Source organism: Cricetulus griseus, chromosome 3 (genome assembly GCF_003668045.3).
Source record: "Cricetulus griseus strain 17A/GY chromosome 3, alternate assembly CriGri-PICRH-1.0, whole genome shotgun sequence".
Classification (NCBI taxonomy): domain Eukaryota; kingdom Metazoa; phylum Chordata; class Mammalia; order Rodentia; family Cricetidae; genus Cricetulus; species Cricetulus griseus.
In genome coordinates, this window is record NC_048596.1 from 53,926,913 (window position 1) to 53,945,971 (window position 19,059).

Genomic DNA, 19,059 nt, shown 5'->3' on the forward strand with positions numbered 1-19,059 from the left:
CAAACACAAAAGATAAATATATCTACTCTGAGAGCTGGGGCCATAGTTCAGTATTTCAGCTTACCTAGTATGTTCAGCACCAAATTAATGGGTCATTGTGGTACACATCAGTAATCTGGAGCTAGAGAGGTAGAGGCAGGATGAGAAGAAGTTCAAATTTATCATTGTCTGTACAAGTTCGAAGCTAGCCAGGGCTACATGAGATCCTTTCTCAAAAAAAAAAAAAAAAAAAAAAAAAAAAAAAACAGAGAAAGAAAGAAAGAAAGGAAGGAAGGAAGGAAGGAAGGAAGGACGAAAGATCCAACTTTAATCCATTTATATTGCTTACCAGGATGAAGATTTCAAAAGGGACAAAATGTAGATCACATTGGGACCAGAGAGTCGGCTCAGAGGATGAGAGCACTGGCTGCTCTTCCAGAGGACCTGGGTTCAATTCCCAGCACCACATGGCAGCTCACAACTGTAACTCCTTCCAGGACTCCAGTGCTCCTTCTGGCCTGTAGGGGCACTGAAGTCATGTGATGAATAGATGTACTTGCAGGCAAAACATCCATCCATATAAAATAAAAATAAGTGAATCTTTTATTTATTTTTTGTATTTATTTGCATTGGTGTTTGGCCTGCGCATATGTCTGTATGAGGGCATCAGATCCATTGGAATTGGAGTTACAGACAGTTGTGAGCTGCTATTTGGGTATTGAACTCAGGACCTCTGGAAGAACAGCCAGAGCTCTTAACCACTGAGCCATCTCTCCAGCCCCAAGGAAGTGAATCTTTAAAAAAATTTTAAAAATTAAAATGTGGTATACATTTATAGTTGCACAAATTAGAGGCTGGGTTAAGAGGATCAACAATTCAAAGCCAGCCTGGGCTGCATAGCTAGAGCGTGTCTCAAGGGCTAGGTGTAGTGTCACACACCTTTTACTCCAGCACTTGATTAAAGGCAGGCAGATCTCTGAGTTCAAGGCCAGCCTGGTCTACATAGTGAGTTCAAGGACAGCCAGAGCTACATAGTGAGGCTCTGTCTTGAAAAAAATCAAAAATAAATAAATCTGTCTCAAGGAAAATGACAAAAATGGGATGGGACATGGAAACACCTGCCTCTCATCCTAGTATATGAGATTTGGAAACGGGATATAAAGAGGGCAAATCCATCCCTACTACATATATCTTGAGACCAGTGTTTCAAAACATAAGACCTTGTTTGTAACAGGTAGAATAGCTTCTGCAATTGTTAATTTGGGTGTCAATTTCACCAGATTACGGGTTCTGGTTCAATAGAGAATGGATGTGTACCAACAGGTCTTTTCTTTGGACCATGAGCTCCCAAACAATGACATGGAGATTTCTTAAGTGTGAAAGTTTGGCCTTAGTTTAGGCTTGTTCCCAACTAGCTCTTAAAACTTAAATTAGCTGGGCAGTGGTGGCACAGGCCTTTAATCCCAGCAGTTGGGAAGCAGAGACAAGTGGATCTCTGTGAGATTGAGGCCAGCCTGCTCTATAGAGTGAGTTCCAGGACAGCCAGGACTGTTTCACAGAGAAACCCTGTCTCAAAAGAACCAACCAACCAAACAAAAACCAACTTAACCCATATATATATATATATATATATATATATTATTTATTTATTATGTATACAGTCTTGTGCCTGCATGCCAGCAGAGGGCACCAGATCTCATTCAAGGTGGTTGTGAGCCACCATGTGGTTGCTGGGAATTGAACTCAGGACCTCTGGAACAACAGTCAGTGCTCTTAACCGCTGAGTCATCTCTCCAGCCCTTAACCCATTTATATTAATCTACATTCTGCTTCTTGGTCATTACCTTTCCAATTTATGGTCGACTTCCTCTGTGTCTGGCTGGTGAATCTACCACCTTAGATTCTTTCCCAGAATTCCTTCCTCTGCCTATCTTGCCTACCCATTGACCGTTCAGCTCTTTATTAAACCAGTCAGAGGGTGCTTTATGCAGGCAAGGAAGGACAGAGACATCTTCACTCTGTGTGATGCTTCCAGAAATCAGAGTCTCAGTGGATTAAGGCGAGAGATGAGCCCTTGATGATGATGGGCGTCATCCAATTGGCTGGAGACAGACAGAATATATACAGCCGGTAAATTGGGCTTTCCGAGAGCTGGGGTAGGCTTCTGCTGCCACCTTGAAATTAGAATTCCAGTTTCCTGGGTGGTAAGACGACTCTGCAAATAAAGGCACTTGCTGCTAAGACTAATGACTTGAATTCAATCCCTGAGAAGGAGAGAACTGACTCCCAAAGTTTTGTTGTCCTCTGACTGCCATATTCATGCTGTGGCAGGTGTGTACCCCAGAGATACACACACAATAAAATTTTAAATTAATAAAAAAATTAAGCTGGGTGGTGGTGGCAGTGGAGCACACCTTTAAATCCCAACATTTAGGAGGCAGAGGCAGGCAGATTTCAGTGGGTTTGAGGCCAGTCTGGTCTGCAAAGCAAATTCCAGGACAACTAGGATTGTTACACAGAGAACCCTGTCTCAAAAACAAAACAAAAAAAACCCAAAACCAAAAAATTAAATAAATGAAATTTAAAAAAAATTAAAAGAACTTAAGTCTCTGGCTTTTGCACCAGGGGGCCTCAGGTTCTCAGGTTTCTGGCCATAGACTTAGTTATAACACTGGTTCTCTGGCTCTAAGGTCTTCAGCTTTTTCTTGGGCCACACACCTAATGTCTCAGATCTCCAGCATGCAGACAGATGAGCTATTGTGGAGCATCTTGGCCACCATAGTTAACATGAGTTAATTCTGCTAATAAATCTATCTACCTGCACTGCTTATTGTCTCACTAGAGAATACTAATAACATGGTGCTATGTCACCTTGACAGAAGCTGAAGTCATCTGAGAAGAGGGAACCTCCATTGAGAAAATGCCTCCATAAAACCAGGCTGTTGGCAAGCCTGTAGGGTACTTCTTAATTAGTGATGATGGGGGAGGGCTCAGACTATTTGGATGGAGCCATCCCTGTGCTGGTGGTCCTGGGTTCTATAAGAAAAAGCAGGCTGAGAACCAGCCAGTTAAACAGCACCCTCCACAACCTCTGTATCAGCTCCTGCCTTCAGGTTGAGTTTCTGTCTGATTGAGTTTCTGTCCTGACTCCCTTTGACATGAACAGTGACATGGAAGTGTAAACCAAATAAACCCTTTCCTCACCAACTTGATTTTTGGTCATGGTGTTTCACTGAAGCATTAGAAACTCTGACTAAGACAACAGGCTTGCTGGGTGGTGGTGGTGCACGAGACTTTAATCCAGCACTCGGAGGCAGAGACAGGTGGATCTCTGTGAGTTTGAGGCCAGCCTGGTCTCCAGAGTGAGTTCCAGGACAGGCTCCAAAGCTACACAGAGTAACCCTGTCTTGAAAAACCAAAAATAAAGACAATTGAAATTGACAATAAATACAATTGAAAATTTGTGTTTTGGCCAGCAGCTACTCATTTGATAATTCTATGCTTTTCTTCCCTTTACACCTCAGTGGCATCTTCCAACTAGTCATCATGTGCTTCCCCCAAAGATGAGGTGAGCCTAGAGTTCCCAGAGCCAATGGGGTCTACACAGCTTAAACCCTGGAGCCTCGAGATGTTTAAAACATCAAATACCAAAGAATAGCACAAATAAACATAAAATTTAAGTGAGGTGGAAACATTTCTAGAAAAAAACGTGGAATGCTCAAATTGGCACAAAATAACACAAACTTTAATAGATCCAAAACCAGTGAAGAAAGTTATAATCTAAGATTCCACTTGGACATGGTGGTGCAGGCCAGTAATCCCAGCACTGCTGTGAAATAATCCCTTTCTACACGGTAGAGATTTGTTGCTGTGATTGGTTTCATAAACAAGCAGACTGGCCAATAGCTGGACAGAATAAGGTTAGGCAGGAAAGCCAAACTGAGAATGATGGGAGGAGGAAGGGTGTGGTCAGAGCTATCTCTGGCAGACACAGAGGATGTAGGAGATGAACTTGCCATGTTAGTAGAGGGAGTGCCACATGGCAGAGCACAAGTGAAGAATATGGGTTACAGCACTCGGGAGGCAGAGGCAGGCAGATCTCTGTGAGTTTGAGACCAGCCTGGTCTACAAGATCCAGTTCCAGGACAGCCTCCAAAGCCACAGAGAAACCCTGTCTTGAAAAAAAAAAAAAAAGTTAACTTAAAATGTAAGAGCTAGTAGTAATAAGCCTGAGCTATTGACCAAGCATTTACAATTAATATATGCTTCTGAGTTGGTTATTTGGGACTGGGTGGTCAGGACAGGAAATATTGTTTGCATATGACACCCAATGTGGGGCACAGACACCCACATAAAGACTGAGAAAGCTTTTAAAAAAATGTTATAGAAGCCGGGCGGTGGTGGCGCATGCCTTTAATCCCAGCACTCGGGAGGCAGAGGCAGGCAGATCTCTGTGAGTTCGAGACCAGCCTGGTCTACAAGATCTAGTTCCAGGACAGCCTCCAAAGCCACAGAGAAACCCTGTCTCAAAAAAACAAAACAAAACAAAACAAAAAAGTGTTATAGACACACAAAAATGGAGCCAAGAGCAGTTTCATAGTTCATGTCTCTCATGAGGTTCACAGTACAGGGGTGCATGCCATGGCCTCGGCATTTGGGGCTGAACTGCAGTTTGGCAGATTCCCTCGGTCTCACACAGGCTGAGGTACAGAGAGGCCTCTCCCAGATGTTTGCTGTGTGGTGGATATAGGGTTTTTGCTCATACAGACAGAAAGGACTAGAGATATATAATAAGGACATATTCAGACAAAAAGGCCTCCAAATGGGTTGAAGTGTGTTTAGAAAATGTGTGTAGGCTTGAGAGAATGAACAGGAAGGGTAGAAACAGATATAGATTTTTAAAAACTGATTTAAAAGCTGGTGGTGGTGGTGCACGCCTTTAATCCCAGCACTGGGATGCAGAGTTAGGCAGATCTCTGTGAGTTTGGGCCAGCCTGGTCTACAGAGCAAGTTCCAGGACAAGCTCCAAAGCTACACAGAGAAACCTTGTCTCAGGAAAAAACAAAACAAAACAGATAAATTAGATACAAAACTTTGGACTCACAAAGATAAGATAGATGATAGAGTATTTTCTTTAATTTTGCCAAATACAAATGGATTGGATATTGTTACTATAATTCTTATTTGATAACTATTTTTGTTGTAAATAATTTTACTATATTAAATTAAAAACCTTCCTTTTTATTTATTTATTTATATTCATTTACTTATTTTTATTTTATGAGCACTATTGTTTTGCCTGAATGTATGTCTGTGAGATGGTGTCCGATCTTAGAGTTACAGACAGTTCTTAGCTTTTATGTGGTTGCTGGGAATTGAACTCAGGTCCTCTAGAAGAGCAGCCAGCACTCTTAACCACTGAGTCATCTCTCCAGCTCCAAACCTTCCTTTTTAGTTAGACAAAAAGGGAAATGCTCTGGAATAATCCCTTTGTACACTGTAAAGATTTGTCATTGTGATTGGTTTAATGAACAAGCTGACTGGCCAATAGCTGGACAGGATAAGGTTAGGCAGAAAAGCCAGACTGAGAATGATGGGAGCAAGTGGGGCAGAGTCAGGGGAATCTCTGCCAGATATAGAGGGAGCAGAAGATGAATGTACCATGTTAATACAGGTACTGCCACATGGCAGAGCATAAATAAATATGGATTAACATGTAAGAGCTAGTTAATAATAAGCCTGAGCTATTGACCAAGCATTTATAATTAATATAAGCCTCTGAGTCAGGTATTTGGGACCAGGTGGTGGGAACAGGAAATGTCTGTTTACACAGCACTTGGGAGGGGAAACAGGAAGATCAAAGTCAAAGTTATCCTCAGCTACACACAGAGCTTGAGGCCAGCCTGGGCTATACCAGACATTGCTTAAAGAAACAAACAAAAAAGCTCCTACAAAACAGCAAGAAAAAAGACAAGATCCTCAGTAGAAGGGCTGTGGCTCAGTGGTGAGTATACACTTAGTATTCATGAAGCTTTGTATTCTAATCCTATAACCAAATAAAAAAGGGGGATGAAACTGTGATGGTGCCTCAGTTGCTACACAGGCATAAGGACCCGAGAGATTCCCAGCATCCACACAGAAAAAGTGAGAACTTGTTGGACATGGTAGTGCATATCTTTAATCCCAGTGCTCTTGAAGCAGAGGCAGGAAGAGCTCTGTGTGTTCAAGGACAGCCTGATCTACATAGTGACTTTTAGACTAGCTAGGGCTACATGTGAGACACTGCCTAAAATAAGCAAAACAAAACAAAATCTATAAAAACCATAACAAAGTACACATGCACACAGGCCTACACAGAAAATGTCAGCACAGCCATTGTCCACTCGGACTCACTTGCTGCCTCTCTGAGGAGAATGATATGCAGTGGTGGTCTGGCCCAGCCAGGGGAAGGCAGGCTGAGGGACATGCCTGCCTCAGGAACCAATTGCATGGGCATCGGGACCTGAGGGCCCTTTGGGATGATGAGTTCTGATGTCCCTTTCATAACAGATGGGCAAACATAGGCTTAAAGAGGTAGAGAGCTTATATTAGTCTAGATAGTAGGGACAGAGGCAGGGTGCCGTCCTGGTTCTCATTGAACACCATCTCTGATGGGAAGTCAGTGTCATATACCCTGGCTAACCCCTGCCTAGTACTTTTTGCTAGGGTCATTTGACTGGTCATAGCCTGGTTGTCATGGAGATGGCAGAGCGGGCAGTTCCAGAGCTGGCAGGTGGGGGTGGGAAAGGGCAGGATATCAATATGCTAAAATCTGACCAACTGTTGACGAGGGCTGTATCGGAGAGATCAAGGCACAGCATAGAGCCCTTGGTTCCATCGACAGCCACAGGGCTGTTCAAACTTCTATCAAGCATCTCTTCGGAGGAGCAGGTGAGGGAGGCAGGCCCAGCTGGGAAACTTCCAACTGCCCAGCCGCATCTTAGCCTAGAGAGGCTAGGGCTGGCTGAGGCTCTTGAGGAAACATGAGACTAGAGCTCAGGTCCTGGTAACAGAAAGGCCTGGGACAGGCACCATAGAGGATAGGTAGAACATTTTGGGCACACTACAGGGAGAAAAAGACTTTTAGGAAGTAAAATAGCTCCCTTCCTTCTACTTTTGTTGCACTAAGTCCAGAGCCCTGTGTGACATTCAAAAAATTGTGAGCTTTTGTTGTCGTTGTTTTGAATGTGGTCGTGGTGGAGGGTTTGTTTGTTTGACAGGCTCCCACCAAAATTATCTGGGCTGTCCTAGAACTCACAATCCTCCCATCTCAGTTCCCTAAGTATCTGGGGCTACAGGTATGTGCCATCATACCCAGACCTTTTCCTAAGTTTAAAGAAATCCAAATCAGCCGGGCGTTGGTGGCGCACGCCTTTAATCCCAACCCTCGGGAGGCAGAGGCAGGTGATCTCTGTGAGTTCGAGACCAGCCTGGTCTACAAGAGCTAGTTTCAGGACAGCCTCCAAAGCCACAGAGAAACCCTGTCTCGGGGAAAAAAAAAAAAAAAAAGTCCAAATCAAGCATGCTGGTGCAGCCTGTCATTCCAACACTTGGGAGGTAGAGACAGGAGAATCAGTTGTTCAGAGCTATCCTCAGCCATGCGGTGGTGGCGCACGCCTTTTAATCCCCATACTCAGGAGGCAGAGGCAGGTGGATCTCCCAGAGTTTGAGGCCAGCCTGGTCTAAAGAGCGAGTTCGAGGACAGCTAGGGGATACACATAGAAACCCTGTCTCAAAAACCAAAATGAAACAAAAGCTATCCTCAGCTATACAGTGAGTTTGAAAGCATCCTCAGCCCCTATCTCAACAAAACAACAAAAGCTTACAGCAACAACAGCAATATAATATATATTAATGGGGAACAGTCTGATAATATTTATACACAATCAAATCAGGGCAATTGTCATCTCTGTGTGTTGGGAATATTTGGACACTTCTCTCACAGCGGAGTTCAATGGTGACAAATTTGGGATTTGAAAACAGTGACAACATGTGTGGGTTCCAGCCCCACCACTCACCAGCCATGTGGCCTCTGCTCTTAGAAGTGCTAGAGGCTAACTCTTTGCCTGCAAATGGGTAAAAGCAAGCCTCCATTTCCTTGGGTATTTCTTTGGAAAGGTTAAATATGTAAGTGCCTAAATGTCTGGTGCCCAAGGGTCTGCAGCTTTTTATTTTGAGTGAGTGTGTGTGTGTGTGTTGTGTGTGTGTGTGTGTGTGTGTGTGTGTGTGTGTGAGTGTGTGTGTGTGTGTGTGTGTGTGTGTGTGTGTTGTGCAAGTGGAGGTCAGAGAACAACAGGTGGGAGTTGGTTCTCTCCTTCTATCTTGTGGGTCCCCTGGTTCAAACTCAGGCTGTTAGGAGTAGTGACAATTGCCTTTACCTAGTGAGTCACCTCCCCAACCTGGGTCTGCAGCTCTCAGTATTTTAACAGAAGAGGTAATGAGTGATCAGTGAGTTTTAGAGGCAGCCATGGCCGGGACAGAATGTAAAGGGAGGAAGCCCCTAGGGAGATGCAGAGTGGTACCGAAGCTGCCCTCTTCCCCTGTCCTGCCCAGGGGAACCTCGGGAGTGGCGACAGCCTTCAGAGTCAGAGTTGCCAGCTGCAGAGGTCTCAGAGTGCTGGGCAGACAACGAAGAAAGAACGCAAGCCCCGGAGGCGGAACAAGAAAGGACAAGGCTCAGCTGAGGCAGAGGAGTAAGTGGCTTGGGAGGGATTGGGGAGGGGGTGTGTGTGTACTGGGCTCCAGGAAGAGCCTCACTCTGACTTCTGTGTTCTCTTTCAGTCTCTTCACTTCGTCTTGTCGGAAACCTTCCTTTCCTTTCCAGTGGGCTTGGGAAAGCTTCATCATAGATGGCCAGACTCTGCTTCAGCAAAGTTCCTCTGTGGCCCTGGGCCACCGATCCCTACTTTTGCCCCCAGCAGCTCCCCAGCTCAAGTCCAGACTCAAGTCGGTAGCCAGCCTCTCAGAAGACACTGGTTTTGGCCAGAAGACTGAAGTGCAAACCCTGGAAAGGAGGCATCAGCTGGGAGGCTGTAGTAGCATCACCCTCCCTGTGGGCAAAGCAGAAAGCCAAGGGCTGGATCGGTGTAGCCAGGGTGGCTTCTGCCCACCAGGAAAAGGGTCAGGGTCAGAGTCTGAGGATGTTTTAGAAGGCCAGAATGCTGAGGTGATAGAGAGGGTTCAGAGCCCTGGGGAACTGCCCCAGCTTCCAGGGAGGGGCTTGATCTTGGAGGAGGAGTGGATCTCAGAGGTGACTGAGGAGGAGGAAAACAGAGCTCCCCGAAGGAGGAAGGGCAGTTCTTATGATAAGGGAAGGAATTCTGGAGAGAAGGCATCAGAAGAAGGGGAGCTGCAGGGCCACAGCCAGAGAAGCAGCTCCAGTTCCAACAGCCTCCAAAAGTCACAGAGAGGGAAGCCAAGGGCCAAGGACCTCAAGGGGCCCTGGGACCTGGAGCGACTACACAGGCAGTTACAGGAGGAATTGGATTGCGGTGAGTGCAGCTGGGAGGCCTGAAGTGCCTGAACGCTGTGGGAGACCTTCACTCAGAGAGGGTTGGGGTGGTAGCAGTAGGGATAGGAAGTAGAGGTTGGGATGGGCTAGGGATTGCCTGGGTGCTGAGTGGGGTTGCCCAGGGACCCTAACTTGATTTTTCCCTTGGACAGGTCCCCAAAAGCAGACCTGGAATGCTTTGCGGGCAGCTGTCCAGGCCTCTGCCAGAAATAGGAAGACCCCTTTCTTGGGAGATGATGAAAGTTTCTTGTCTGCCAACTTCCCTAATCGCACCTTCCATAAAAGACAGGAGGCCACCAGGTAAGGAAAAAGAGGAAGCAGAGCAGGAACCGAGGGCAAGGGGAGGAAAGGGGACAGTTTTACAAATGACATTCTCTTTCAAGTTCATTCATTCTTTTAACCATTTGCCAGGCTTTCAGATCATCCATCCATCCCTCTCTTAATAACATCCATCTGTCTGCTTGTCCTACTGTACTGACGAATGCCACTTTTCACTCCTTTCTTCACTCCTATCCATCCTTCAGCCTATTAACGGAACATATATTGAGTGTCTTCTTATGAGTCCTCAGGGTAGGAGGGAGGAAGACTCGGGCCAGTCCCAGGACATTTAAGGCCTACGAAAGGAGATGCATGGCCAGTGTGTGTTTAGTTCCAGTTACTGCACTTGGGCTACAGCAAGAGACCATGGGCTCAGAGAAGCCTGGAAACAAGGAGACAGCTGTTGGCCAAGGGATAATGAGGGCCTGAACCATGTTCCAGTGTGGATGGAGAGAAGGGGACCCACTCCAGAGTTCCTTAGAGACCTAGTTTGTGTGTGTGTGTGTGTGTGTGTGTGTGTGTGTACTGGAGATCAAACCCAGGGTCTTGAGAACACTAGGCTCTACTAGCTATATCCTCAGCCTCTAGATCTAAAAAAAAAAATTATTATATTTATTTATTGTCTACATGTGCAGGCATGTGAGTACCATAGCATAGGTGTGAAGGTCAGAAGACAACTTGAGGGAGTTAGTTCCCTCCTTCCACGGTGTGGGTCTGAGGGACTGAACTTAACATTGTTGTCAGGTTTGGCAGCAGGTTCCTTTACCTACTGAGCCATCTTGCTGGCCCAGTTCTGAGATTTTTTTTAATAGTCTGACTTAATGGAACTTGGGGACTGATTAGATGTGGCATGTGAGGAAGAGACAAATTCAAATTCACTCAGCATTATTATTATTATTATTTTTTCTGATGATAGGAAGTGACTGAGGCATGGTCTCAAGTATCTTAGGCTGGCCTTAAACTTACCATGCAGCTGGAGCCACCTTAAAGATCCTTCTGGATCCTTCTGCCTCTGTCTAGGTGCAGGGATCACAGACCTGCACCATCACGCTTGGTCACCAGATTCTCATAGTGCCCGCTATACCCCTTTCTTATAGATTTACTCTTCATTAGTTAAAAGTTGTATATATGTATGGCTGCATCAAACTAATTAAAATGTGTATTATCACACACTTTTTATTTGTTTTTTTTTTGTTTTGTTTTGTCTTTTTTTCGAGACAGGGTTTCTCTGTGGCTTTGGAGGTTGTCCTGGAACTAGCTCTTGTAGACCAGGCTGGCCTTGAACTCAGAGATCTACCTGTCTCTGCCTCCTGAGTGCTGAGAAAGGCAGGTGCCATCACACCTGGCTGGCCTGTTTCTTATACTTTTTTTAAAAATTATTTTAAAATTATTTTTATTTTATGTGTGTGGGTGTTTTGACTACATGCATGTCTGTGCACTACAAGTGTGCTTCATGAACAGGAAGGCCTCAATAGTGCATCCAGTCTCCTGGAACTGGAGCTGGTTATTAATTAGCTAGCACGTGGGTGCTGGGAATTGAACCTAGGTCTTCTGGGAAGAGCACTCAGTGCTCTTAACCACTGATCTCCCCAGCTCTAAGATTTATTTATTTTATTTCATGCAAATGAGTGTTTTGTCTACATGCATGTCTGTGGACCCATGTGCATGTCTGGTACTCTTGGAGGCCCAGGAGAGGGCATCTGTTTCCCTGAACTGGAGTTGTGATGGCTGTGAGACCCCATGTGGGTGCTGAGAATTGAACCTGGGTCCTCTATTAGAGAAACACGTGCTCTAAAGCACTGAGCCTCTACACTGTTTTTATATTCTCACCTACTATGTACAAAGGCTCCCATTTCTCCACTGTCGCCCTTGTTGAGAGTGGCTCTCTTTTGTCAGTTGTTTTGTTTGGGACAAGCCTTACTATTTAGCCACAATTACCATGTCTGGTACTAGTTATGTACCCCAATTGGCACTGAACTTGCTATAATCCTCCTGCCTAAGACTCCTGTGTTCTAGGATTGCAGGTGTATATCACCATACAAGGGAATGTATGTATGGTGGCAGGAGCTGGTCCTCTGGTTCTCTGCTACCATTCTGAGGCAGGATCACTCTCTTTTTTACTTTTAATTAATTAATTAATTAAATTTTTGTTTTCTGAGACAAGGTTTCTCTGTATAGCCCTGGCTGGCCTAGAACTTGTTCTGTAGATCAGGTTGGCCTCAAACTCAGAGATTCACATGCCTCTGCCCACTGAGTGCTGGAATTCACCACCACTGCCTGGCAGTTTAATGGTTTCTTACAAAATCAGGGCATATAAAATTTCTAGGTTTTTTTTTTTTTTTTCGTTAAGATAGCTTTAAAGCCCAATGTGGTGGTGCAGCCTGGAATCCCCTCACTCTGGAGGGTGGAGGCATGAGGTTCAGAAGTTTAAGGTCATTCCCATCTACAGAAAGAGTTCAAGGCCAGCCAGGGATACATAAGAAATGAAACGAACAAAGTAGGAAACTAGAGAAAGAAATTGCTACAAAGGAGATAGAGTAGCCAAGGGAAAGTCTTTCTGGGAGAAATGACATTTCACCAAAGACTTGATTGGTGAGAGGAAACTGGCTATGATATCTGGGGAAGAAAGCTTCAGGTTTGTTTAGTTGCTCTTCAGCTATTCACACTTTTTGCCTCCATATTGATCCCTTCCCATACTGTTATTCCTTCCCACACAATTATCCACACAACTGACCATCCATCCAAACCAACTGTGCCTCAAGCTGTTAGGCATTAACCTAGCTGCTTTCAAGTAAAGTAGTTAGAGATCTGGCCCTTTCTCAAAGGTAATGTGTGCTGTGTGCTGAGCTCCTCAGGGATCAGGAGGCCTAGGTTGAGCTCTACAGTGTTCAGAGGCCTGAGCCAAGTGTTAAGAATTAGATCTCAATCTGGGCAGTGGTGGAACACACCTTTGGTCCCAGCACTCAGGAGGCAGAGGCAGGCGGATCTCTGTGAGTTTGGGCCCCCCTGTCAACAGAGCAAGTTCCAGGACAGCCTCCAGGCTACACAGAGAAACCCTGTCTTGAAAAACAAAACTACACCAATAAGAACTGGATCTCACTGCTGAAGAACAGGGAAAGGCCTTAAGCTGGTTGTAAGCCACCATTTGCAGGCTCCATGAAGCCTGGCTTCGATGACAAATGTCAACTGTTTCCCAGGACGTTGGCTCTCTGAGACACATACTTCCTCCCACAGTCCCTCTATGCTACCCTGACCTTCTTTGAATCTCCCGATCCCCTATGGACATCTCTCTTTCCTTACCAGAAACCTGCTGCAGGCTTGGGAACGGCAGCAGCTGGAGGAGCGGCAGCAGGCTGAGATGCGCAGGGCTCGGGAGCACCAGGTGCAGCAACAGGTGGCTCGCTGTCTGGCAGCCTACACCCCCCGGGGGAGCAAAGGGGCCCTGGCTGCTCATCGCAAACTAGAGGAGCTGAGGTAGGAGGCCAGGCTTTGGAGGGCCTGGATAGGGCATGGCAGGGAGGCTTGGGTGTCAGGCTGCAGGACCCCACAGCAGGCAGGCCAGGTCACTTAGCTGCATTTTACAAATGAAGATTCTGAGGCCGCTGGAAAAGGGCTGGGTCAAGACCCTTGAGGAATAGAAACCCCTTCAGATATTAGATCCTCAAGCTCAAACATTCTGCCCACAGTCATGATTTCAAATCTTTGTTTTTTGTTTGTTTCTTGGTGCCAGACATGATGTATGATGTTATAATAATCAAGGATGGCTGGACATGGTAACTCACACCTTTTTTTTTTTTTTTAGAAACAACTTTCCTCTTTTTTTTGGATTTTTTTTTTAATTATTTAACCATTATTTTATGTGCATTGGGGTGAAGGTATCAGATCCCCTAGAACTAGAGTTACAGACAGTTGTGAGCTGTCATATGGGTTCTGGGAATGTTTGAACCCAGGTCCTCTGGAAGAACAGTCAGTACTCTTAACCACTGAGCCATCATCTCTCCAGCCCCTGTAACTCACACCTTTAATCCAAATACTCTGGAGGCAGATGCAGAGGCAGGTAGATTGCTGTGACTTGAGGCCAGCCTGGTCTAGTGAGTTATAGGCCAGCCAGGGAGACCCTGTCTGAAAAAAAAAATTGTTGAGTGGCTGGAGAGAGAGAGAGATGGCTCAGTGGGTAAGAGCCTGCTACCCTTACAAAGGACCTGGGTTCAGTTCCCAGCACCCACATGGTAACTTACTGGGTTGTAACTCCAGGTCCAGGGACTCCAATACCCTCTTCTTCTGGCCTCTGCAAACACCAGGCACACATGTGGTACACTTAAATACATGCAGGCCAAACACTCATACATATAAAACATATATATTTAAAATGTTGAAGATTTTAGAAATAGTTGATATGTTCCAAAAATAGTCCCAGGGACTCCACTCCTAGACACAAGTAGTGTGCATGGTGAGCTGGAATAATGTGTTTCATTATCTTTCCATGTTTTTACCACCCCCCTTTTGAAATAGGGTCTCTTCATGTACCCCTGGCTTGCCTGGAAGCCAGGGGTACACATGTAGACCTGTCTGTCACAGAGATCCTTCTGCTTGTCTCCTAAGTACAGGGATTTAAGGGACTACTCTGCCCAGCTCTCTCATTCTCTTTTAAGATAGGGACTCATCCTAGTGGCCCAGACATTCTTGGAACTTACTATATAGACCAAGCTGGCCTCAAATTCATAGCAATCCTCCTGTCCCTAAGTGCGGGATTAAGGCTTGTACCAATTTACTGGGAGGCAACTTCACAAATCAAGCAGTTCTTCCTAATGGGTCTTGAGGTAGGTAGTACCAATACCCACATAGGACTACAGAAGAGGAACTGAGGCCCAGAGAACAGCAAGTTTAAATGATCTGCCAAGGTCTGAGGTAAGCCCTGGCAGTCATTTGGTTACTGTCTTAGTTAGGGTTTCTACTGCTGAGAAGAGACACCATGAGCACAGCAACTCTTACCAAGGAAAACATTTAATGGGGGTGGCTTATAGTTCAGAGGTTTGGTCCGTTATCTTCATGGTGGGACATGGCAATACGCAGGCAGACATGGTGCTGGAGAGGTAGCTGAGAGTTCTATACTGTCTCATTGGGCATGGCTTGAGCATATATGAGACCTCAACTCCTCCCACCAGACTGTTTACAAACAAAACAAGCTTGGCATGATGGTATATGCCTGCAATCCTAGCATTTAGGAGGCTGAGACAGGATTGTGCATTTCAGGCCTGCCTAGACTACAAAGCACAATCCGGTCTCCAAAACTTAATTAAATAGATGTTTGGAAGACAACTTAGCCAGTGGATACTTGTTGCATGATGACCTGGGCTGAATCCTTAGCATCCATTTTTTTTTTTTAAATTAAAAACATCAACAAAGTGCAGCAGTGTGTACCCAGTGCTTAGGAGGCTAGCTGACCACCCATTCTAGCCAAATTGGTGAGCTCCAGGTTCGGTGAGAGGTCCTGTCTAAAAAAATAAGATGTCATGCCAGGCACTGGTGCCACATGCCTTTAATCCCAGCATTTGGGAGGCAGAGGCAGGCGGATCTCTGTGAGTTTGAGGTCAGCCTGGTCTCCAGAGTGAGTGCCAGGATAGGCCCCAAAGCGCCACAGAGAAACCTGTCTCGAACCCCCCCCCAAAAAAAAACAAAACCCTAATAATAAGATGCCAGCACAGTGGCACACACCTTTAGTCCCAGCTCTAGGGAGGGAGTTCCAGGCTGGCCTGGTTTACATATTGAGATCCTGTGTCAAAAAACCAAACAAAAACTATACAGCAAGAAAAACACACAGGACTCATGAAAAAGGCTGCCCGACCAGCAGCTCATGTCCGCCTCCACATTTGTAACCACTGACCATCTCTTTTGATTGATGAATGTAGATGCACAAATTAAAGTACATGGGACTTTGTTAAATATAGGTTAAATTTATTCGGGGAGAAGTCACTTACATAAGAAACCGATGGGCTGGAGAGATGGCTCAGAGGTTAAAAGCACTGACTGCTCTTCCAGAAATCCCGAGTTCAATTCCCAGCAACCACATGGTGGCTCACAACCATCCGTTATGGGATCTGGTGCCCTCTTCTGGTGTGCAGATATACATGGAAGCAGAATGTTGTATACATAATAAATAAAATCGTAAAAAAAAAAGAAAAAGAAAAAGAAACTGATGACCCAAAAGTTCCTGCTCCCAGGATCCACACCCAGGCTGCTCTCCATCACCCGACCAGACCCAAGAGAGTGCGAGCTTGTCCCAGGACCCCCCAACCTAATCCCACATGCTTACCTATGCTCCTGTCACCATGTCCAAATGGCTGGATGGATCTCTCACTACAGGTGAAGGCTCTTCTTAATGGAGCTTGTGGTCCTGGCATGGTTTTCCCAGTGGATTTTTGTTTTTCCTCCAGGGAGGAAGCTTCCTTACCGGCACTTGGCCTAGCCTGGAAGGGCCTTCCCATGTGTGTCCAACATACATGCCTGAGAGCCTAGCACACGTTTCAGGCCTTGTCCGTTCATCCCTTTCACCCCATCTGTGCTTTCTGCCACTCCATGCTGGGCATGTCTTCTGTGCATTAACTGACAGATACCTCATCCTGTGAGGAATGTAAGGTCAGAAGGCCGAGTTAACACTGGGCTAGGTGAGCAGATTTGTAGTCTTAAGTAGCCCAAGTTGGCCTAGAACTATGTGGCAGAGGGTAATTTCTGATCTTCCTACTTCTAACCGGTCTTTCTTTGAACTGCCAGCTCCTGAATAATGACACAGGCACTTTTTTTTTTTTTTAAATTATGAAAGCTTGGCCTTAGCTTAGGCTTGTTTCCAACTAGCTCTTTAAACTTACAAACCCATTCCTATCAATCTACATTCTGCCACATGGCTTCTTACCTCTTCTAGATACTGTATGTCCGACTTCCTCTGCATCTGGCTGGTGAATCTCCTGTCTCAAATTACTTCCCAGAGTTCCTATCTCTGCCTGGAAGTCCCACCTATCCTCTCTTGCCTAGCTATTGGCCACTCAGTTCTTTTTCTTTTTTTTTTTTTTTTTTTTTTCGAGACAGGGTTTCTCTGTGTAGCTTTGAAGCCTATCCTGGCACTCGCTCTGGAGACCAGGCTGGCCTCGAACTCACAGAGATCCTCCTGCCTCTGCCTCCCTAGTGCTGGGATTAAAGGCGTGAGCCACCAACGCCCAGTTGCCATTCAGTTCTTTATTAACCCAATCAGAAGGTGCCTTAGGCTGTGAAGTAAAACAGAGACACATCTTTACATGGTGCACAAAAGATTATTCTATTACCTGTGCCTGGTGAATGCTGAACTCACAGGCATGTGCACCACGTGGGAGGAGGAGTTCACGTCAAAGCACAGTTAAAGGACAACTCTGAGCTCTGGAGCTTAAACCAAAGCTGCCAGCCTTAAGTGTGGCAAGCACATTGACCTGCTGAGCCATCTAAACATCCTCAAGCTGACTTTTGTAAATAGGTTTTTCTCCAGTGCAGCCCAGATCTTTTTTGTTTGTTCGTTTTTGATAGTCTCACTCTGCAATCCAGACTAGCCTGGAACTCACTTTGTAGCCCAGATTGGCTTTGAATTCAGGGAGTTCTCCTGCCTCAGCTTCCCAAATGTTAGCCCCCAGGCCCAATTTTAGGAGATGTCCTTTTATTTGTCGTTTCTTAAGGAACAAGAGGGATAAGCTTTAGGAAGGGGAGGCTGTGCAAGCAGAAGTTCAGAAGCCAGGTCTTATCCTTCCTTTGGCGGTGGCCAGAACATAGGGCAAGCCCTGGATGCACACCCTAAACCTGGGACAGGTGCTCAATCCTACTAAATTTGATGAGTCCCTGTGACCTTCCTGAGCCATCAGTAAAAGGGGACAAATAAGTTCCACCCTAATAATCCCACCCAAGAAATACAGGGCCAGAATGGGAATGAAATGGTTTTGTAAGAGTCAGGGGAACCTGTATATTAATAAGCTTCAATGAGGACCAGCAGTGTCTGGCCTGGGGAGTGTTCATGCTCGGCTGCCCAGAGGCCCATCTTTTTCACAGGCGCAAGGAACGACAACGTTTTGCTGAGTACCAGGCGGAGCTGCAGGGCATCCAGCACAGGGTGCAGGCCCGACCCTTCCTGTTCCAGCAGGCCATGCAGGTGAGGGTTAGCACCCTTGCAGGCAAACAGCACCCCCCCCCCCAGTTGCCTTGCAATGAAACAAAGTTGGAGTGGTGTCCACTTATTAAGAGGGCCCGGGACCCTTTTCTTAATAACCAGCATCCTACGGTGACCCCAGCAGCGTTGGTGAATAATAGGAACCTTCTTTTTTTCTCATCAGACCAATGCCAGGCTCACAGCAAATCGGCGCTTCTCCCAGGTGCTGTCAGCACTGGGAGTAGATGAGGAACAGCTGCTGGCTGAGGCAGGCAATGCAGAGAGCTTCTCTCGGAAGCACAGGTGAGGTGGGACAAGACATCCACACAAGCCTCCGCTCCTTCCAGTGTTTTCATATCATTCAGGAAGGTGGGCCAGGGTTATCGTTCCCACCTTCCAATGAGGCAGAGGAGTAGGACTTTACCTGAGGACACAGGAACAAGTAAGCAGTAAAGCTAGTCTGGCACTCTGAGCAAGATAGGCCAAGCAGCTGGTACCATACTGTCACCCTATGGATACTGTTCCTGACACCTTAGAATAAATAACCTGGTATACAGCAGGAATTATCTTCACAGAAAAAACAAAACAAAACCCCTAGATTTCAGTAGAGTGTCACTTCCCAGGGACCCACAGGGTAAAAGGCTGCATTGGGCATGGAGGTGGGTGCTGTAGCCCAATGGCCTCCATCTGTGTTTTTAAGGAGCCACCGGTCATTTGGAGTAGAAATGGAGCACTCTTTTCAGAACCCCCCAAAGATAGAAGCCACCAGCCATCAGTCTGGAAGACTCTCCTCCCCGACCCTGAACCCAGCACAGTCCCTGAGATAAAAATTAAATGCTTATGGCAAGTATGGTGTGAGACTTCTGACGGGAGTTGGTTATGCATTGTGGGGCGGGGGGGGGGCAGTGGTAAGTGGGTGGCCTGGACTTAGCTACTTCCCACATATTCTGGGAACCCTGGCTGCACCCCTTCCTCGGCAAACACATGCTGTCTCTGCTACTGAGTGGGACACCTAGAAATGCTAGTGAACAGGTCCACCTCTGAAGACTCA

At 46.0% G+C, this 19,059-nt stretch overlaps 1 protein-coding gene across 1 annotated transcript; it reads left to right on the forward strand.

Annotated features, from left to right (window-relative positions):
• Nucleotides 1-6,780: 6,780 nt before the first annotated feature.
• Tsga10ip (testis specific 10 interacting protein) lies at nt 6,781-18,858 on the forward strand. The gene is given in 9 exon segments (XM_035442034.1): nt 6,781-6,909; nt 8,572-8,711; nt 8,800-9,509; nt 9,682-9,829; nt 13,045-13,092; nt 13,094-13,321; nt 17,912-18,011; nt 18,193-18,311; nt 18,709-18,858. Coding segments are annotated over 9 exon segments (1,749 nt in total). The 3' UTR covers nt 18,836-18,858.
• Nucleotides 18,859-19,059: the final 201 nt, after the last annotated feature.